This window comes from Salmo trutta, chromosome 14 (assembly GCF_901001165.1).
Source record: "Salmo trutta chromosome 14, fSalTru1.1, whole genome shotgun sequence".
NCBI classification, from domain to species: domain Eukaryota; kingdom Metazoa; phylum Chordata; class Actinopteri; order Salmoniformes; family Salmonidae; genus Salmo; species Salmo trutta.
In genome coordinates this window covers 7,713,200-7,734,046 of record NC_042970.1, presented here as the reverse complement: position 1 = coordinate 7,734,046, position 20,847 = coordinate 7,713,200, and the positions used below count along the sequence as shown (strand labels likewise).

Genomic DNA, 20,847 nt, shown 5'->3' with positions numbered 1-20,847 from the left:
ATAGATAGTCTTAGATCCAATAAACAGTTTCCCAGACCCAAGGTAAGTCTAGCCTGGTCCTAGACCTGTTTTTGCTGTCTTACCAAGTCCATGAGACAATTACCATACAATGGCAAGACAGCACAAACACATCTTGAACCAGGCTAGGTTAAGCCTATATATTCTTGGACCAAAAAAAAAAAGCCTTTTTGAGGGGAGATTCTATATTGAGTCCAGGAACAGAGTAGTTAGGCTTCATCTCGGCATGTCAAAACCAGCCTATACTGCATCATGGTATTTAGCTCAGCCATAAGCTGGTATAGGGTGCCATCTAATGGAGACTGATGGAACACTGCTCTCTCGTCTATTCTCACCATTCACTCACAAACATGCAATGTTGTTTAATTAAAACTTCTTCAGGATCAGTGGGTCCCCTGTGGGACGGTTGAGCTAATGTAGGCTAATGCGATTAGCATGAGGTTGTAAGTAACAAGAACATTTCCCAGGACATAGACATATCTGATATTGGTAGAAAGCTTAAATTCTTGTTCATCTAACTGCACTGTCCAATTTACAGTAGCTATTACAGTGAAAGAATAGCATGCTATTGTTTGAGGAGAGTGCACAGTTATGAACTTGAAAAGTTATTAATAAATCAATTAGGCACATTTGGGCAGTCTTGATGAACATTTTTTTTACAGAAATGCAATGGTTCATTGTATCAGCGCCTGGGCTGGAATAATACATTATGGCCTTTCTCTTGGATTTCAAAGATGACGGTACAAAAAAAATACAAAAAAGTTTTTTTTTTTCTTTGTATTATCTTTTACCAGATGTAATGTGTTATTCTCCTACATTAATTTCATATTTCCACAAACTTCAAAGTATTTCCTTTCAAATGGTATCAGGAATATGCATATCCTTACTTCAGGTCCTAAGTTATTGGCAGTTAGATTTGGGTATGTCATTTTTGGCTGATCCTTAGGACATTTATATAATTTAGCAGATGCTCTTATCCAGAGCAACTTACAGTAGTGCATACATTTTCATGGGAATTGAACCCACAACCCTGACATTGGAAGCGCCATGCTCTACCACCTGAGCCACACGGGACAACCGGTGTCAATAGGTGATTTGTTGAGATAATGCCTATGTACTTGTTATGTATGGGTTATGTATGGGTTATGTATGTGTAATAAAGTGCTTATAGTTCCCTTCAAATAGAGGGGGACCATATCCTCTCTCCTGAATGGGGAGGTACCATTACGGTAAATGACTACCAACTCTGATTGACATGTAAAAATACACACAACGAGTGAGAGAGAGTTTAACGGTTGGATTAACTGACAGCGACAGGAAATCCACAACTCCAGCTCTGTTATTTAGTATAGCTCCACCAATCACGTGACAGCAGGGTGTGGCTGGGTGCACTTGTCTTCCAGTCTGACTGTCACAGACTGTTTCCTGATCTGAAGGAGAGGAGACAGACCAGGGCTGTAACAGTAGGGGGGAGAGGAGCATCATGTCCATGGCCATGGCTTACCAACAGAAGCTAGCTGAGAAGCTCATCATCCTGAACGACAGAGGGAGAGGGGTGCTGCTGCGTATGAACTACATTAAGAAGGTGAGAGAGGAGGAGGAGGAGGGAGGTCTGTTGAGGACAATGGCGACACTTAAAAAAAAAACAGGAACTTGAAGGAAAGTCACAGGGTTTTTCTTCTGATACATTCACAGCTTTCTGCCCTGTTTATGATGGAGAACAGTGTGGATGGGAACACTGGGATGGGAAATGATCGATCATTAACATTCTAGAATTTTTTTAAATCTCTCAATATAGTTAGCTTGACGGCTGCTGTGGTAAGAATATATATTTTCTGAGTGTCAGCTTGCCTTGAAGAGGAAGTTCACACAGGAAACCAGACTGATCTGCATCCACTCAGACTACTGCTATGGCACACTCACAAAGCCTCAGCACAGATCTGCTATCTACTTTGTCAAAATATTGTTCGCGCTTTAAGCAAAACACAACCAAACTTTTCAGGCCCCATAAATAATTTATCAGGCCCATAATCCATGTCAGGAGCCATTTAAACGACCTTGATTATACTCAATTCAATAGTTCATTTCCTGAATTGAGTGGATCAAAATGTCATTGACTCTAACACCCAGCCGGTTCTGTTCCAGACATGCATGGACCCCAAGCTTCGTCCACAATACCTGACGGACAAGACCATGGAAGCATCCGTCAAATACATCAACAAAAAGTTTCCCAACATCGACTTCAGGGGAAATAGTGTAAGTAGCTGCCCTTAATCCACCCATTAATCTGAATCAAATAAAAACCTTTCATGATCATCTGTAAAATGTGTCTAATGTGATATGTCATGAACGAAAGCAGCAGTATCTGGTAGGCGTCCAGAAACACAAGTCTGAGGTGATGGCGGCCATGTCCAGTTACTATGACTCCTTCATAGACATCATGGAGTTCAGGGTGAGTCTTTCCAGATCACTGTTTCCCAATCTCTCCTCCAGGACCCCCCCCCCCCCCAGCCAGGTCCACTTATTTTATGTATTGCAGGTCAGCTAATCATCAAGCCCTTTGTTAGTTGAATCAGGCATTCTAGTTCTGGAATACATGGAATGTGTGGAACTAGCTCGGGGAAACATTGTTCCATACAGGTATTACTGCATTTGGTATTCAAAGCACAGAACTACAATTATCCAAACAGAATGAACATATAAAGTGACTTTTTTTTTTTTTCTTCTTCTCCTCCGAATGAAATAATATACATTTCAAGGGAAGTCAAATCGAGTTCTGTTATTGTACTGGTGGAAAGTGTGTCCCGTGCCTTATTCATTGTGTGTGAGGAAGGTCACAGTGGTGGACTGTAGGGGGGGATCACGCAATAATAAAGAGACGATTGTGAGGATAATACACATAAAATTATACACATCAATATATCACCCGAATTTCAGAATAGAACATTTTAAAATATATTAAAATGCTAATACAACAAAAATAATACACTGTGATGTTTCGCTCAGTTTCTTTGGATAGGCTGTGGCATTTCTTAAAAGGAGTCTGTATTATTCATAATGATCCCATGAGGATAGCCATGAGTTGCAGGTGTTTATTCCCTGTTCCTGTCTGTGCTGTTACAGAGCAACACGAACACATCAATCCTACTGCATTATGTGACGTCTGTGCTGTTACAGAGCAACACGAACACATCAACCCTACTGCATTATGTGACGTCTGTACCGTTACAGAGCAACACAAACACATCAACCCTACTGCATTATGTGACATCTTATCTGGCTGTACCGAGCCTGTGTTCTGACCACAGATTAACTATTTTTTTTCAGGATCATGTTTATGAACTGCTGAATACAATTGATGCCTGCCAGTGCTTCTTCAACATTGTGAGTACAACATCCCACACTAGTAGATAGGATAGGGTATCTACTTTGCCCCCTAGGGTCACTGTAAGTATCACAACATACAGTTAATTTATATGTTATCGTGTTAACCTACTTTTTAACCTGAATCATGAATTTAAAAAAAAATGTCATGCATTCATTTATTCATGCATTCATTTATTCATGCATTCATTTATTCATGCATTCATTTATTCATGCATTCATTTATTCATGCATTCATTTATTCATGCGTTCATTTATTTATTTATGCATTCATTTATTTATGCATTCATTTATTTATGCATTCATTCATTCATTAAAATATTAATTCATTAGGCGGTGAACTTTGACTTCACCAAGAACTACCTGGAGCTGATCATCACCTATACGTCTGTCATCATCATGCTTTCACGCGTCGAAGACAAGAAGGTCCTGGTGGGCATGTACAACTGTGCTCACGAGATGTCCAATGGCAGCAGGTGGGGACAGTTACGTCTATCAACTATTCAAATACAGTCGATTTTAAGGAAGTGATTCGGGAATTCAAATTGAAATGGAAACAATCCTCATTGAAAATGAATGAGCTCGTATTCAATACATCTTTCATTGACATTTCTGAACAGACAATGAATTAATTAATTTGCATATGCAAATATCTAACCAGATCACATACTCGCACTGCAAGCTCATTTCACTCTTAATTAAATTTATGACAGAAATGATCTGACATTTTCCCACTTCTCCAATGGAAGATGGCATTTAAATGTCAGTCTATGATAGAAAAGCTGACGTTTTCATCATTCATTAAAGGATGGTATTAGCTGCAGTACGGCTGGATAACACCCAGTCACAACAACTTAAATCTTCTGACTGAGCTATCAATATAGCCAAGCATCTCAAAGATGATTACCCATAATTAATAGCTTTTTAATTGGCAATAACAACACATCCTTTCATTCATGTCCAACCTTTTCCAGAGTGCATAACAACAGTACAATTCCATTTTCAGTCCTCCCATTTCACACCATATTTATTTATGAAGCCAAAATGGCAGGAGGACGTTTATCTTGATCAAAGACGCCGAGGAGGAGGAGGAAAATACAGTACAGACAGGATACAAATTAATTGAATGTCAGTCATTTTCCACCAGTCACTTCATAATAATCCTCAGTGGTAGAAGATGGAGAACCACTGGAGTGTAGAAGGAGAAGTGTACCGTAACGCTACAGCAGGGCAGCCTAGTGGTTAGAGTGTAGAGGAGGTAGGTAGCCTAGTGGTTAGAGCGTAGAGGCGGCAGGTAGCCTAGTGGTTAGAGCGTAGAGGCGGCAGGTAGCCTAGTGGTTAGAGCGTAGAGGCGGCAGGTAGCCTAGTGGTTAGAGCGTAGAGGAGGTAGGTAGCCTAGTGGTTAGAGCGTAGAGGCGGTAGGTAGCCTAGTGGTTAGAGCGTAGAGGCGGTAGGTAGCCTAGTGGTTAGAGCGTAGAGGAGGTAGGTAGCCTAGTGGTTAGAGTGTAGAGGAGGTAGGTAGCCTAGTGGTTAGAGCGTAGAGGAGGTAGGTAGCCTAGTGGTTAGAGCGTAGAGGAGGTAGGTAGCCTAGTGGTTAGAGCGTAGAGGAGGTAGGTAGCCTAGTGGTTAGAGTGTAGAGGAGGTAGGTAGCCTAGTGGTTAGAGTGTAGAGGAGGTAGGTAGCCTAGTGGTTAGAGCGTAGAGGAGGCAGGTAGCCTAGTGGTTAGAGCGTAGAGGCGGCAGGTAGCCTAGTGGTTAGAGCGTAGAGGAGGTAGGTAGTCTAGTGGTTAGAGTGTAGAGGAGGTAGGTAGCCTAGTGGTTAGAGCGTAGAGGAGGTAGGTAGTCTAGTGGTTAGAGCGTAGAGGCGGCAGGTAGCCTAGTGGTTAGAGCGTAGAGGAGGTAGGTAGCCTAGTGGTTAGAGCGTAGAGGAGGTAGGTAGTCTAGTGGTTAGAGCGTAGAGGCGGCAGGTAGCCTAGTGGTTAGAGTGTAGAGGCGGCAGGTAGCCTAGTGGTTAGAGCGTAGAGGCGGCAGGTAGCCTAGTGGTTAGAGCGTAGAGGCGGCAGGTAGCCTAGTGGTTAGAGCGTAGAGGAGGTAGGTAGCCTAGTGGTTAGAGTGTAGAGGAGGTAGGTAGCCTAGTGGTTAGAGCGTAGAGGAGGTAGGTAGCCTAGTGGTTAGAGCGTAGAGGCGGCAGGTAGCCTAGTGGTTAGAGCGTAGAGGCGGCAGGTAGCCTAGTGGTTAGAGCGTTGGACTAGAAAGGTTGCTAGATCGAATCCCCGAGCTGACAAGGTAAAAATCTGTCGTTCTGCCCCTGAACAAGGCAGTTAACCCACTGTTCCAATGTAGGCTGTCATTGAAAATAAGAATTTGTTCTTAACTGACTTGCCTAGTTAAATAAAGGTTAAATTTGAAAAAATACAGCTCCCAACAGTGAAAATGAATGACACTTGAAAGGATGGTGAATCTGATTTGTTTTTTGTGCGACCGAGAAAGAAAATAATCAGTTATGGAGTGGCACCACATGATATTGATGTTGGTATGACTTGGTACTGTACATAGCAGTGTATGAATGTGTGGTTGATTGACTAAGTCATACATGATTAATTGATAGATTTTTTTTATTTTTATTAAATCCTCCAGTGACCCTGCATATCCCCGCCTAGCTCAGATGTTTATGGAGTATGAACAGCCCATTAAGAAACTCACTGAGGAGTTCGGCCCTCACACTAAGGTAACGTCAATTACATATTCACAAAGATGCCAGAGATTCCGAGTTGGATGACCGTTTGGAGAAAAAAAAAATCCCAGTTGTCTTGACCGCACTGAAATCGGAAGTCATAGATTTCTGAGTTCTCAGTTGTTTTGAACACAGCATTAGTCTTAGCGCAGAGAGGGAGAGCGCAGCAGAGGATCCGCCTCTCACGGTCCCTGTTCTCTCCTTCCTTTCCACCGGTGAGACTGACCAGAGGGGACACCTTCTTTCTTCCACCTGATGGTCGCATCGAATCTGCCTCATGTACAATTCATGTTGTTCCTATGACTAGAGAAAGCGAAATACTCCTCGATATTAAAATAGACATGACGAGCTGCTGATCATAATAGAAACGCGGGGCTATCGATACACTTGGCTACTCATTCATTGCAGCGCGACTGGAAGTAAGGAGAAGCACGTTCTATGTTTTGTAATAGTGTTGAATAAAAACAGTGTTGACAGTGCTGAATAAAAACAGCAGGTCTTTGCTGTATTCTGACAGTCTCTCTGCGGGCAGGGTTTTAAAAGTTCTGAAATCTCATGTAGTCTAGTATCAAACACTGCTGTTGCCGGGGAAGCTGTAGGAACGATGATTTGAGCTATCCGATTGGCCAGCGCAGTAGGCAAACTCGATTTAGCCACAGATCCCCTAGTTCACCAGGTAGGCAGAGTTTGTCATTTCAGACAAACTAAATGGTTCAAAATGGGAACACTTTGTTTACCCGATGCTCAGGGCTTCTGAATCAAGTGCATCTACCACCAACAGCACAACACAAAAAAAAAAAAAAAAAAAAGGAACGCAAGCCTTTATAACACAGCCTTCCTCACAGCCTTTATCGTTGGCTTGAAGATCGACCGGTTGATGGTGATCGACCGGTTGATGGTGATCGACCGGTTGATGGTGATCGACCGGTTGATGGTGATCGACCGGTTGATGGTGATCGACCGGTTGATGGTGATCGACCGGTTGATGGTGATCGACCGGTTGATGGTGATCGACGTTGGTCACCACTGCACTAGGGTATATTCACGATTGTATATTCTCTAGGGTAATCTCAACCGTATATTGAAAACGACTGTAAATGTTAGTGGGTCATTATTCCTGAAAACCAATGGTGGTCATGATTTTGAATGCTATTCGGCCTTATAACGCTATCATGGAAATGGAACTCTCCCTATCTCTCCATCTCTCTCGCTCCCGCCCTCTCCCTCCAACCCTATCCCTACTTTCCCACTCCTCTCCCCCCCTCTCTTCCCAGGCTGTGACAGAGGCCCTCCTGTCCCTACAGATGTTGTACCCCAGGAGGAACCTTTCTGCAGAACAGTGGCGCAGCGCTCAGCTTCTCAGTCTCCTCAGCGCACCTGCTGCCATGCTGGACCCTGCCTGCTGCGACACTGTGAGACTCCCCTTTACCGCCTCTCTCTCTCTCTCTCCCTCCTCTCCTCTTCTCTCTCCTCCTCTCCTCTCTCCCCCTCTCCTCTTCTCTTCTCTCCTCTCTCCGCCTCTTTTCTCCTCTCCCCCCTCTCCTCTTCTCTCCTTCTCTCCTCTCCTCTCTCCCCCTCTCCTCTTCTCTCCTCTCCTCTCTCCCCCCTCTTCTCTTCTCTCCTCTCTCCGCCTCTTCTCTCCTCTCTCCCCCTCTCCTCTCCTCTCCTCTCCTCTCCTTTGGACCCTGCCTGCTGTGACACAGTGAGACTGTCCTTTCCCCTTTTCTGCTCTAATCTGTTTTCTTTTCTCTTCATCTCTTATCTTCTGTTTTCTTATCTTCTCTTCTCTTCACTTCTATTTTATTTTCCTCTTCTGTCCTCTCCTCCTCTCTTCCCCCTCCCTAGAATGTCCTGTCTGCTGATTTCAAAGGCAGCCACTTTGATGTACTAAAGTGTTCTGTGTTAGTCTCTGTGCCCCGTGTTTCTCTTCAAGTGGGATTCAAAACTTCAGCCAAGAAACTGAGACCACTACACAAACACAATATCATGGCACATAATATATTTTGTATTGAGTATTGTGTCTGGATACAAATCCCTTTAGAAGAAGTTAGCGTGTGTATCTGCAACAGCTAAATATGATCGTCAGCATGTGTCTTGTGTTATCATAAAGTACAATAATTCACATGACATCTGTAAATAATCAGAGACGACTATTGATGACTTATTATTAACTAATTAAATGACTAACTTGTGTTTCCCACAGATGGCCTGTGAGTACTTGTCCTTAGAGGTGATGGAGCGTTGGATCCTTCGTGAGTGCTAGCTATTATCTTCAGACTCATTCTAGGCTACCTTCTGAGGGGGAAAAAAAGGCTTCAGTTGTTGCACTCTATTCCCCATATTCACGTTGATCTCTCCTCTCCTCCAGTGGGTTACCTGCTGTGTCATAGCAGTCTGAACACCAACCTGTCATCTCAGGAGCTGTGGAAGATGGCCCTCCGCAGCGGCCTTTATCTCACCATCATCAGGGATGAGACAATCAACATCCATAAGATCACAGAGGACTACTTCGATGGCCTGAAAGGGTATGACATTTACACTCTGTCCTCAGAGTGATTGGACTGGGTGTCAAGCTGATTCTAGTTACCAATGTTCTGGGCCCTGGTTCTCAATATTCTGGGCCCTGGATCTCAATGTTCTGGGATCTGGTTCCCAATGTTCTGGGCCCTGGTTCCCAATGTTCCATACCCTGGTCCCCAATGCTCTTGTAGACAACAAAAAACATTGCTGGTTAGCATATTTTAGCGTATTTAACAATGTTCCTGCAAAGGTTTTGGTTAGCATATTTTAGCATATTTAACAATGCTCCTACAAAGGTTTTGATTGAATTATGATCTTGACACTAAGATGATGATGAGGCCCTGTCTGGTAACGTGTATCGTACTGAACTATAATATGGGCAAAACTGGTCAACGATTGTCAGCTACATTCTTACTGATAGCCCTTCCTCATTTCTTTGTGACAGGTACAGTAAACGTATCGCAGATATCAAAGAATGCCGCGAGCATGTCATAGTCAACAGGTGAGTTATCTGCTTGTGTTTAAAACCATTTTAAAAAAAATACCTCAAACTGAGCCTGAAATGATGGACCTGCTTCAGATAGCGCCACCAATTGGAGAATTGGTCTTCCATTTAACATCAACAACAACAACAAGTAGCACTCTTTTTCATGGTCCTTCAAGACGGATTTGAACCAGCAACCAGGGCCACCATATGATTAACAGTTAAAGTCAAGAATATAGATAACTGTGTGTGTTCTTGTCATATGTATGCCAGTGGAGCCATACACAGAGAGAGGAGAGGTTTCCTGAGGAATGCCTTAAAGGAGCTGGTCAAAGTCCTAGAGGATGAACCTGGACTCCTGGGACCCAAGGTACATAACGTTCACTGATTTAGTTCATCTGGCTAATAGTGCCAATCTATTGCATGTTCAGCTTCCCTGTATGTTTTACCATGATCATCGGAGATACATTACATTATTGGCATTGACCTCTCATTCTGTACAATACTAAACAAACAAACTGCTCTTTGTTTATTTCAGAGCTCTCTATGTTCAGTACATGAATATGGTCAAGCAGTGATGGGTCTTTTGCTAAATATTATTTTTATTTGTATTTTCTCTCTCTCTCTCTCTCTCTCTCTCTCTCTCTCTCTCTCTCTCTCTCTCTCTCTCTCTCTCTCTCTCTCTCTCTCTCTCTCTCTCTCTCTCTCTCTCACTCTACCCCCCCCCCACCCTTTTTAAATATCAATCCATCCCCAAGGTGCTGTTTGTCTTCATGGCTCTGTCATTTTCCCGTGACGAGGTTCTGTGGCTCGTCAGATATTCAGAGAATATTCCCAAGACCAAGACTCCAGAGGACTACGTAGACTCGTACGTTTGAAGTTAGACACACAGCAGACCCTCTAACCACAGCAGACCCTCCTGCCATGCCACTTTCTATCAATCTCCAATATCAGCCATATTAGCACGCTGAGCAGAATGCATGAAAAATATGTTTAAGTTTCAAGCGCCTCTCCTGTACATTAAAGTTTTGCAAGTTGCACCTAACATTAGCATTCAAGTCACACAACTAAACAATAGAGAAGAAGCTTATACAACAGCTACTGTATCTGGCTGTTAAAGCACAGGAAAGTCATAGTGTACTGTTGATACAGGAGTCACTAGTTTTATGTATTCATATGTACTGTATAGTTTCACTGTTGATACAGTAGTCACTAGTTTTGTGTTTTATATGTGTGTGCGCTGCAGGCAGATGGCTGAGCTCCTGTTCTACATGGAGAGGTTGAGGACCCTGATGACTAAGTACAGCCGTGTGGTGCAACGCTACCATGTCCAGTACTTGGCCCAGTTTGATGCCCTGCTTCTCAACGACACCATGCAGGTACTGGAGTGGTGGTGGTGGTGGGGGGGGGGGGGGGGTCTCTATTCAACTTGAATTGAATAGAGACACAATGTGGTGTACCTCAAGGATATACTCTTGGGCCTTTATTATTTCAGAGCATACCGAAATAATTGCTTTGAAACTTGAATTGAAATAATTGCTTTGAAACTTGAATTGAATAGAGACACAATGTGGTGTACCTCAAGGATATACTCTTGGGCCTTAATTATTTCAGAGCATACTGAAATAATTGCTTTGAAACTTGAATTGAAATAATTGCTTTGAAACTTGAATTGAATAGAGACACAATGTGGTGTACCTCAAGGATATACTCTTGGGCCTTTATTATTTCAAACCATACCGAAATAATTGCTTATATTACTGTTTTGACTATTCTGTCCTGTAGAATATGTATGTCTGTCCAGAAGAGGAATCAGTCCTGATGACATCATTTGTCTCAACCCTGTCTGCACTGACTATCAAGCAAGGTAAACAAAATGTATCTGAAATCTAGAATGTGTCCGACTGATATGTAATGCAAGGCCTACTTCATGTGTGATACTACCGCAAGGGGCGGCAGGTAGCCTAGTTGTTAGAGCATTGGACTAGTAACGGAAAGGTTGCTCGATCGATTCCCCGAGCTGACAAGGTGAAAATCTGTTGTTTTACTCCTGAACAAGGCAGTTAACCCATTGTTCCTAGGCCATCATTGTGAATTGAATTTGTTCTTAACTGACTTGCCTAGTTAAATAAAGTTTAAATAAATAAAATGTCCCTCAACAGTGGAGAATGGAGAGGAGTTTGACTTCAGGGCTCTGAGACTGGACTGGTTAAGATTACAGGTATGGTACTTCACTTACCCTTCACTTACTTTACATCTACCACACACTATTCCACGTTATAAGCCTACACTGTTCCATGTTATAAGCCTACACTGTTCCATGTTATAAGCCTACACTGTTCCATGTTATAAGCCTACACTGTTAACACACTGTTCCATGTAATAAGCCGACACTGTTCCATGTTATAAGCCTACACTGTAAACACACTGTTTCATGTTATAAGCCTACACTGTTCCATGTTATAAGCCTACACTGTAAACACACTGTTCCATGTTATAAGCCTACACTGTAAACACACTGTTCCATGTTATAAGCCTACACTGTAAACACACTGTTGCCACTCAGACTACATGATAAGAAGCTATTTGTGTTTCTTTTGGACCAGTATAATTGAAAACAATCACAGTTCAGTAATTATTACCCTGAAATGATTTAAAATTGAGATTAAAATGGCTGTATTGGACCTTTAAACATGCCTCCATTCTTCAGATGGTGTCTGTTTTGTCCCAAGCGGGATATATGTATTTTTGTTATATATTTAAATCATACTTCGTTAACATATTTTAAGTAAATTGGAACAATTTTAAATACATTTAATGCATTTAATGTAAATGTGTATTTGTATTTTATTAGCATTTAAGTATATTAAATACATTTAAAATTATCTAAATTCGGACACCTTTTCTGTACTTACGTATATTGTTAGTGTATTAGATAAAGAGCAAAACAAATATACTTGAATATACCTTAAGTATATTGTTAGTGTATTAGATAAAGAGCAAAACAAATATACTTGAATAGACCTTAAGTATATTGTATGTATATTTCTCATAAATTATAAATCTACTAAAATGGTTTTTGAATAAGAATTCCTGTATTGTTTTTACAAAAAATATATATATTTATAATGTGTTTTCAAGTATACTTTTACAAAGACACTTCTACTCATTAATCACATTAGCCATGTAAAAGTGATCTTGATTGACTGAGGTATCTAGTCAGCCAATGTTAACGTGTTATTTACAAAGTAGCTGTGTCTGAAGCAGCAATTTACAAGCGATACTTCAAAAACTGTTGGCATTTCAAACTTTAGTTGTTCACATTACTGGAATAAATTTAAGATTTCAATAAAATGTGTAATGTGATATTAAAAGTGAAAAACTTCAGTTGCAGAAAAGGATGATGGGGAATATGCTAATTTTTGTGCACATGTGTTTTTGAAGGTTTAATTTAAATATATTTTGTGGACATTTTAAGTTAAATATATTTTTTTGAAAGTATACCTAAGTATATTAAAACGTATACTCTCAGGAAGCATGTTTCTCAGCAGTGCAATAAATAAATAAGTAATATGGGCGGCAGGTAGCCTAGTGGTTAGTGTTAGGCCAGTAACCGAAAGGTTGCTTGATCGAATCCCCGAGCTCACAAGGTAAAAATCTGTCGTTCTGCAGTTAACCCGCTGTTCCTAGGCCGTCATTGTAAATAAGAATTTGTTCTTAACTGATTTGCCTAGTTAAATAAAGGTAAAAATAAACAATTGTTGTCAATGTTCTCTGCACTCTTATGAACAGGAACTCAGAAAGTACTTCCAAACATTATTGGCACTGAAACTACAGTGCCTTGCAAAAGTATTTATACCCCTTGAATTTATTCTCATTTTGTTACAAAGTGGAATTAAAATGGATTTAGTTGTAATTTTTTGTTAACAATCTAAATAAAATACTCTGTCAAAGTGAAAGATTTCTATACATTTAAAAAAAAAAGATTGTTAGAAAGTAAATAACTGAAATATAGTCGTGGAATAAGTATTCAGCTCCCTCAGTCAATACATGCTAGAAACACAGTTGGCAGTGATTGCAGAGGTGAGTCTTCTTGGGTAAGTCTAAGAGCTTTCTTCACATGGATTGTGCAATATTAGCCCTTCATTTTTTTCATAATTGGGGTGGCAGGTAGCCTTGTGGTTAGAGCGTTGGGCCAGTAACCGAAAGGTTGCTAGATCGAATCCTTGAGCTGACAAGGTAAAAATCTGTCATTCTGCCCCTGAACAAGGCAGTTAACCAACTGTTCCTAGGCTGTCATTGTAAATAAGATTTTTGTTTTTGCTAACTTATCTAGTTAAATAAAGGTTAAATAAATAAAGTTAAATAAAAAAATCATTCTTCAAGATGTTGGTGTTTATGGCTGCTTAGCAATTTTCAAATCTTCAAGCAGATTTAAGTCAAAACTGTAACTTGGCCACTCGGGAACATTCCTTGTCTTCTTGGTAAGAAACTCCATTGTAGATTTGGCCTTGTGTTGTAGTTTATTGTCCTGCTGAAAGGTGAATTTATCTCCCAGTGTCTGGAGTAAAACAGACTGAAGCAGGTTTTTCTCTTGGATTTTGCCTGTGCTTAGCTCTATCCTGAAAAACTCCCCAGTATTTGCCGATGTCAAGCATACCCATACCATGATGCAGCCACCACCATGATTGAAAATAAGGAGGCAGTTACTCAATGAGGTGTTGCGTCAGGTTTGCCCCATACATAAGGCTTAGCATTTAGGCCTAAATGTTTTTTCTTTTTTTTTGCAGTGTTACTTTAGTTCCTTGTTGCATACAATATGTATGTTTTGGAATATGTTTTATTCTGAATATTTGTATTAAAATCATTATTGTGGAGTCACTACAATGTTGTTGATCCATCCTCAGTTTTCTCCAATCACAACCATTGAACTCAGCAACTGTTTTACAATCACCAATGGCCTCATGGTGACATCGCTGAGCAGTTTCCTTCCTGTCCTGCAGCTCAGTTCAGAAGGATGACTGTTTTAATGCATAATCCACAGCATAATTATTAACTTGACCATGCTTAAAGAGATATTCAATCTCTTTATTTTATATTGTTACCGATTTTTACCAATCACTGCCCTTTTATGAGGCTTTCAAAAGTTGAATATGTGCTTGAAATTCAATACTTGACTGAGGGACCTTACAGATGTATGTATGGGGGACAGAGGACTGGTTAGCCATAAACAAATCATGCCAACGGAGCCCTTATTCGCCGCACCGGACTGGGCGTGCGTATGGGCGACACCGTGCGCATTTCTGCGTAACAAGGTGCTTGCTCTATCCGTCGCTCCCCATAATAAGGGGAGTGGGGAGTTGGCTCAGGTCTCCAACCTGACTCTGCCAAACTCCTCGTGTGCCCCCCCCCCCCCATTTTTTGGAGGGGATGCCTCTCGGCCTCATGTAGCTCCCTTAATTTCTTCTCCCAGAAACGTCGTTCTGCCTCACACGTCCATCCTTCTCCTCCGTGCTCCAATCCCCACTGCTTGGTCCTTGTTTGGTGGGTGGTTCTGTCATAGGCATTGTAAGGATTGGACCAAGGCGCAGCGGGTAAAGTGCTCATCTTCTTAATTTATTAAAGAAAACACTTAAACAAAATAAACAAATGACGAAACAGTTCCGTAAGGCAACACAGGCTATACAGGAAAACAACACCCACAAAACACAAGTGAAACAAACACAACTAAATATGGCCTCCAATTAGAGACAACGACAACCAGCTGCCTCTAATTGGAGGTCATTGCCAAAAACCCAACATAGAAATAGAAAACTAGATATAAACATAGAAATAGATAACAGAACCTAAACCCCAAAACACCAAACACACAAAACAAACACCCCCTGACACGCCCTGACCAAACTACAATGACAAATAACCCCGTTTACTGGTCAGAACATGACAAGGTGTATGAATACTTTTGCAAGGCTGTATACTTAGAGTGTACCTGATCACTCACAAGCAGAGTTTCATAAAAAAAAATTCACCTCTTAAATTTAAAAACAACACCGTGTATTTTGAGTATACTAAATTACAAATAAAGGGATTGAAATTGTTGTACAGTTTTAATGAGTGTGTTTCAGTTTAATGATAGTAAACAAATAGTATAAAATACTTAAAGACTGAAAAACAATTCATTTTAAGTACACTTTTAATAAGTGCATTGAAGTGTGATGATAGCATATTTATAGTATCCTTTTTGTATACTATAAATATACTACAAAAATAGATCTAGTTTTCAAAGTATATTATTTTGAATTTGTTGTATATTAAAATATACTTTTTTTGCTCTTGGGGTGTCACGTTAGCGCCCTACACCAGTGTATCAACGTGACTGTGCTGTCTCATGTTACAGGCCTACACCAGTGTATCAACGTGACTGTGCTGTCTCATGTTACTGCCCTACACCAGTGTATCAACGTGACTGTGCTGTCTCATGTTACAGGCCTACACCAGTGTGTCCAAGGCCCCACTCTCCCTCAAGGAATACCCAGACCTGGCTAAAGTGATGAACATGACCCAATTCCACACCAAGATGTTGGACAACGTGCAGGAGATGCTTCACGAAACCTCAGATGTCTCCATCCTCTGGTCAGTGTGCTCCACCATGGGCCCCATAGAAAAAACATCCTCTACTCCAATGGTATTAAAAGTCAATAAGGGACTGCTTCACTAGTCCCCACCCCACTAGACCCTACCCCCACTAGACCCTACCCCCACTAGACCCCACCCCCACTAGACACCCCCACTAGACCCTACCCTCACTAGACCCCACCCCCACTAGACCCCACCCCACTAGACCCTACCCACACTAGACCCTACCCACACTAGACCCCACCCACACTAGACCCCACCCACACTAGACCCCACCCACACTAGACCCCACCCACAGTAGACCCCACCCCCACTAGACCCCACCCCCACTAGACCCTACCCCCACTAGACCCTACCCCCACTAGTCCCCACCCCCACTAGACCCTACCCCCACTAGACCCTACCCCCACTAGACCCCACCCACACTAGTCCCTACCCCTCTAGTCCCTACCCCCACTAGTCCTGCTTGTTCCTACCCCCAACAATTTCTACCCCCACTAAACCCTAGTCCTTCTAGTCCCCACCCCCACTAGTCCCCACCCCCACTAGTCCCCACCCCCACTAGTCCCCACCCCCACTAGACCCCACCCCCACTAGACCCCACCCCCACTACTCTCTACCCCCGCTAGTCCCTACCCCCGCTAGTCCCCACCCCCACTAGTCCCTACCCCCACTAGTCTCTACCCCCACTAGTCCCCACCCCCACTAGTCCCTACCCCCACTAGTCCCTACCCCCACTAGACCCCACCCCCACTACTCCCTACCCCCACTAGACCCACCCCCACTACTCCCTCATCCCTTGGTACTTCTGTAGATCAGAAGGGTTTGGAATAAAGCAATATGGCAAAACGTCTACCTTGCCAATCACCTAGTCCAAGATATTATAGTATAGACAAATAATCTACTGTACATGATGTGCATAGGGTCTATGGCAGGGGTCCCCAATAGGGTCTATGGCAGGGGTCCCCAATAGGGTTTATAGCAGGGGTCCCCAATAGGGTTTATGGCAGGGGTCCCCAATAGGGTCTATGGCAGGGGTCCCCAATAGTGTCTATGGCAGGGGTCCCCAATTGGGTCTATGGCAGGGGTCCACAATTGGGTCTATGGCAGGGGTCCCCAATAGGGTTTATGGCAGGGGTCCCCAATAGGGTCTATGGCAGGGATCCCCAATTTACATTCAGCTGCGGGCCGATTACATTGGGCTATGATCACATATGCCTCTCTGTTTATGCATGAAAATACTTTGGAATAGATTTCCGAAATTAAAATCACTTTGAGCTCATTACCTGGGGATTTTAGTCTTCAATGTCCAATAACATAAATGTTATATATACCATTTCAATCTATATATATATATATATATATATATATACTGCTCCAAAAAATAAAGGGAACACTTAAACAACACAATGTAACTCCAAGTCAATCACACTTCTGTGAAATCAAACTGTCCACTTAGGAAGCAACACTGATTGACAATAAATTTCACATGCTGTTGTGCAAATGGAATAGACAACAGGTGGAAATTATAGGCAATTAGCAAGACACCCCCAATAAAGGAGTGGTTCTGCAGGTGGTAACCACAGACCACTTCTCAGTTCCTATGCTTCCTGGCTGATGTTTTGGTCACTTTTGAATGCTGGCGGTGCTTTCACTCTAGTGGTAGCATGAGACGGAGGATGGCACATCAATGCAAGCTGTGGCAAGAAGGTTTGCTGTGTTTGTCAGCGTAGTGTCCAGAGCATGGAGGCGCTACCAGGAGACAGGCCAGTACATCAGGAGACGTGGAGGAGGCCGTAGGAGGGCAACAACCCAGCAACAGGACCGCTACCTCCGCCTTTGTGCAAGGAGGAGCAGGAGGAGCACTGCCAGAGCCCTGCAAAATGACCTCCAGCAGGCCACAAATGTGCATGTGTCTGCTCAAACGGTCAGAAACAGACCCCATGAGGGTGGTATGAGGGCCCGACGTCCACAGGTGGGGGTTGTGCTTACAGCCCAACACCGTGCAGGACGTTTGGCATTTGCCAGAGAACACCAAGATTGGCAAATTCGCCACTGGCGCCCTGTGCTCTTCACAGATGAAAGCAGGTTCACACTGAGCACATGTGACAGAGTCTGGAGACGCCGTGGAGAACGTTCTGCTGCCTGCAACATCCTCCAGCATGACCGGTTTGGCGGTGGGTCAGTCATGGTGTGGGGTGGCATTTCTTTGGGGGGCCGCACAGCCCTCCATGTGCTCGCCAGAGGTAGCCTGACTGCCATTAGGTACCGAGATGAGATCCTCAGACACCTTGTGAGACCATATGCTGGTGCGGTTGGCCCTGGGTTCCTCCTAATGCAAGACAATGCTAGACCTCATGTGGCTGGAGTGTGTCAGCAGTTCCTGCAAGAGGAAGGCATTGATGCTATGGACTAGCCCGCCCGTTCCCCAGACCTGAATCCAATTGAGCACATCTGGGACATCATGTCTCGCTCCATCCACCAACGCCACGTTGCACCACAGACTGCCCAGGAGTTGGCGGATGCTTTAGTCCAGGTCTGGGAGGAGATCCCTCAGGAGACCATCCGCCGCCTCATCAGGAGCATGCCCAGGCGTTGTAGGGAGGTCATACAGGCACGTGGAGGCCACACACACTACTGAGCCTCATTTTGACTTGTTTTAAGGACATTACATCAAAGTTGGATCAGCCTGTAGTGTGGTTTTCCACTTTAATTTTGAGTGTGACTCCAAATCCAGACCTCCATGGGTTGATAAATTGGATTTCCATTGATTATTTTTGTGTGATTTTGTTGTCAGCACATTCAACTATGTAAAGAAAAAAGTATTTAAGATTATTTCTTTCATTTAGATCTAGGATGTGTTGTTTAAGTGTTCCCTTTATTTTTTTGAGCAGTGTATATATATATATATATATATACACAAAAGTATGTGGACACCCCTTCAAATTTGTGGATTTGGCTATTTCAGCCACACCCGTTGCTGACAGGTGTATAAAATTGAGCACACAGACATGCAATCTCCGTATTCAAACATTGGCAGTAGAACGGCCTTACTGAAGAGCTTCGTGACTTTCAACGTAGCACCATCATAGGATGCCACCTTTCCAACAAGTCAGTTCGTCAAATTTCTGCTCTGTTAGAGCTGCCCCGGTCAACTGTAAGTGCTGTTACTGTGAAGTGGAAACGTCTAGGATCAACAAGAGCTCCGCTACGAAGTGATAGGTCACTCAAGCTCACAGAACGGGACTGCCGAGTGCTGAAGAGCGTAGTCTGTCCTCGGTTGCAACACTCACTACCGTGTTCCAAACCACCTCTGGAAGCAACGTCAGCACAAGAACTGTTCGTCGGGAGCTTCATGAAATGGGTTTCCATGGCCTAAGATCACCATGCGCAATGCCAAGCATCAGCTGGAGTGGTGTAAAGCTCACCTCCATTGGACTCTGGAGCTGTGGAACACCGTTCTCTGGAGTGATGAATCACACTTCACCGTCTTGCAGTCCGACGGATGAATCTGTGTTTTGGCGGATGCCAGAAGAACGCTACCTGCCCCAATGCATAGTGCCAACTGTAAAGTTTGTTGGAGGAGAAATCTTAACGCTTTCCTGTTTCAGCATGACAAAAGCGAGGTCCATACAGAAATAGTTTGTCAAGATCGGTGTGGAAGAACTTGACTGGCCTGCACGGACCCCTGACCTCAACCCTATCAAACACCATTGTGATGAATTGGAACGCCGACTATTAGCCAGGCCTAATCGCCCAACATCAGTGCCTGACCTCACTAATGCTCTTGTGGCTGAATGGAAGCAAATCACCACAGCAATGTTCCAACATCTAGTTGAAAACCTTCCAGGTAGTGGAGGCTGTTATTGCTGGAAAGTGCAAACCAACCCGTGATTTTGGAATGAGATGTTTGACAAGCCGGTGTCCATGTACTTTTGGTCATGTAATATGTGTGTGTGTGTGTGTGTGTGTGTGTGTGTAAATGTTCAGTACCAGTCAAAAGTTTGGACACACCTACTCATTCAAGGGTTTTTCTTTATTTGTACTATTTTCTACATTGTAGAATAATTGTGAAGACATCAAAACTATGAACTAACACATGAAATCATGTAGTACTTTTGACGTGTGTGTGTGTGTGTGTGTGTGTGTGTGTGTGTGTGTGTGTGTGTACATATACACACATCACCCATGGGCCGCCTATTGGGGAATATTGTTCTAGGGACTGGGGGCCCACACGTATTAAAAAAAACAGAACAACTCTTATCATTGATGAATTCAGCGTGTGAACCATTGATGTCTTAAACCAACACGTTCATACACACCTTTTGCTCTTAGCCTTAAACAATTTCTGAGACAATGAAGGTTGGAAACTGATATATGTAACACTATTGTTGCATCCAAAATGGCACCCTATTCCCTACGCAGACCACATGGTGTGTGTGTGTGTTAACCCTTCACTCCTAAACACTGAAATATGACTGTGTTCGTAATACAGCTTCTACCCGCGGGTGTTTGAGAAGATGTTCTCTCAGAGCAGCGAGGAGGTTTCTATGCAGCGCTACCTCATGTCTTTCCCTCTGGTCTGCTCCCACTTCAACCAGACTGTCCATCAGCTCTGTCCAGAAGAGGTCAGTACCCAGACACTATCAGAACTAAATCTACTATATACTACTGGGATGGGTTAAACTATATACTACTGGGATAGGTTAAACCATATACTACTGGAATAGGTTAAACTATATATTACTGGAATAGGTTAAACTATATACTACTGGAATATGTTAAACCATATACTACTGGAATAGGTTAAACTATATATTACTGGAATAGGTTAAACTATATACTACTGGGATAGGTTAAACCATATACTACTGGAATAGGTTAAACTATATACTACTGGAATAGGTTAAACCATATACTACTGGAATAGGTTAAACTATATACTACTGGAATAGGTTAAACCATGTACTACTGGAATAGGTTAAACCATATACTACTGGAATAGGTTAAACTATATATTACTGGAATAGGTTAAACTATATACTACTGGGATAGGTTAAACCATATACTAC

At 42.7% G+C, this 20,847-nt stretch overlaps 1 protein-coding gene across 2 annotated transcripts in view; it reads left to right on the top strand.

The window, feature by feature from the left end:
- The first annotated feature begins 1,419 nt into the window (after positions 1-1,419).
- The window catches only part of nckap1l (NCK associated protein 1 like), a 48,208-nt gene continuing 28,780 nt past the window's right edge, over positions 1,420-20,847 (top strand). The window contains exons 1-17 of one of the 2 annotated variants that reach the window (XM_029774301.1): positions 1,420-1,603; positions 2,164-2,274; positions 2,378-2,470; positions 3,346-3,402; positions 3,736-3,878; positions 6,039-6,129; positions 7,410-7,547; positions 8,339-8,387; positions 8,504-8,660; positions 9,101-9,157; positions 9,413-9,509; positions 9,898-10,007; positions 10,386-10,518; positions 10,925-11,006; positions 11,302-11,360; positions 15,627-15,772; positions 20,271-20,403. In XM_029774301.1, coding sequence (XP_029630161.1) covers positions 1,502-1,603; positions 2,164-2,274; positions 2,378-2,470; positions 3,346-3,402; positions 3,736-3,878; positions 6,039-6,129; positions 7,410-7,547; positions 8,339-8,387; positions 8,504-8,660; positions 9,101-9,157; positions 9,413-9,509; positions 9,898-10,007; positions 10,386-10,518; positions 10,925-11,006; positions 11,302-11,360; positions 15,627-15,772; positions 20,271-20,403 — 1,758 coding nt within the window. In that variant the 5' untranslated portion in view covers positions 1,420-1,501. The remainder of the gene's footprint in view (positions 1,604-2,163; positions 2,275-2,377; positions 2,471-3,345; positions 3,403-3,735; positions 3,879-6,038; positions 6,130-7,409; positions 7,548-8,338; positions 8,388-8,503; positions 8,661-9,100; positions 9,158-9,412; positions 9,510-9,897; positions 10,008-10,385; positions 10,519-10,924; positions 11,007-11,301; positions 11,361-15,626; positions 15,773-20,270; positions 20,404-20,847) is intronic. The other variant, XR_003880982.1, reaches the window with a different exon arrangement.